At 46.2% G+C, this 966-nt stretch overlaps 1 protein-coding gene across 3 annotated transcripts in view; it reads right to left on the bottom strand.

The window, feature by feature from the left end:
* Positions 1–966, bottom strand: part of LOC106525068 (polypyrimidine tract-binding protein 1) — a gene marked incomplete in the record, with an annotated part of 30,308 nt that overhangs the window by 16,444 nt on the left and 12,898 nt on the right. For all 3 annotated transcript variants that reach the window (XM_014019177.1, XM_014019179.1, XM_014019178.1), the window contains 1 exon segment: positions 152–324. In XM_014019177.1, coding sequence (XP_013874631.1) covers positions 152–324 — 173 coding nt within the window.

Genomic DNA, 966 nt, shown 5'->3' with positions numbered 1-966 from the left:
ACTTTAGCGTAGAGCTATGCTCTAAAGGTTTTAGATTGAGCTAGCTTCCTGAAATTCWAGCCTCTTGTTATTACAGCTTCAAACTAGCTTATTACCACTTTAGCTTTGAGCTAAGCAGGCGCCAACAGGTAGCATCAGTTTGAACAGGTACCTGGTTTTTGGCTTTAAGCATCAGCAGGTTGGTGACGTCTCCGAACGGCAGACCGAGGCTGATCACCTCGGTCTCTGTGATGTCGCAGGGAAGCTTGCGGATGTGGATGACCCTGGATGGCAGGCTGGGAGCTCTTAGGTCACCTTTGAACTTCTTGCTGTCGTTGCCATTGGCTTCAGAGACGACAAAAGGTTTAAAACATAAATAAACAGGTCCTGATTAGGGCTGCAACAACGAATCGATAAAATCGATAAAAATCGATTATTAAAAGTGTTGGCAACGAATTTCATTATAGATCCGTTGTGTCACGGGATTTATGCRTCCCTCGCCGTGTCGCAGAGCCGTTTACGTCACCCGCAGAGCGTTGTCAATGCTGGCTGACCTAAATAAAGTTTAGGAAGAAAGAAAAAACTCTGCCTGTAACGAGCTGCCCTCTGACTCTCCAGTGAAAAGCAGCGACTTTGAACTTTTAACCAGTTTTTAAATCGTGCTGTTAGGACAAGTAGATCTGAAGATATGATAAAAAGTATCTGCTACATTTATTCTTTTTAAAAAGACGTCTGATTTGAGGCGCCGCGTCGCGAGGAGGAAGTGCGTGCGGGGGAGGGGGGGGGGCGCTTAAATCCATCGTTTCCTCCTCGTCTCAGGCCAAAAGTATAAAAACTCTCCAGTTTTTTGTTTTTTTTTTGACTGAGGCCCAAAGTTATTTGTTGAGCAGCAAAACGGTTCAGGACGAAGGAAAAAAAAAGACGCGAGCAGCAGGTCTGCAGGGAGAGGGGAGGAGGGGCTGCTTCAGAACCGGTTACTGGGTCAGA

Source organism: Austrofundulus limnaeus, unplaced genomic scaffold, assembly GCF_001266775.1.
Source record: "Austrofundulus limnaeus strain Quisiro unplaced genomic scaffold, Austrofundulus_limnaeus-1.0 Scaffold210, whole genome shotgun sequence".
In the NCBI taxonomy this organism is placed as follows: Eukaryota; Metazoa; Chordata; class Actinopteri; order Cyprinodontiformes; family Rivulidae; genus Austrofundulus; species Austrofundulus limnaeus.
The sequence above is the reverse complement of the archived record's forward strand: the minus strand, read 5'-3'. Positions and strand labels throughout refer to the sequence as shown.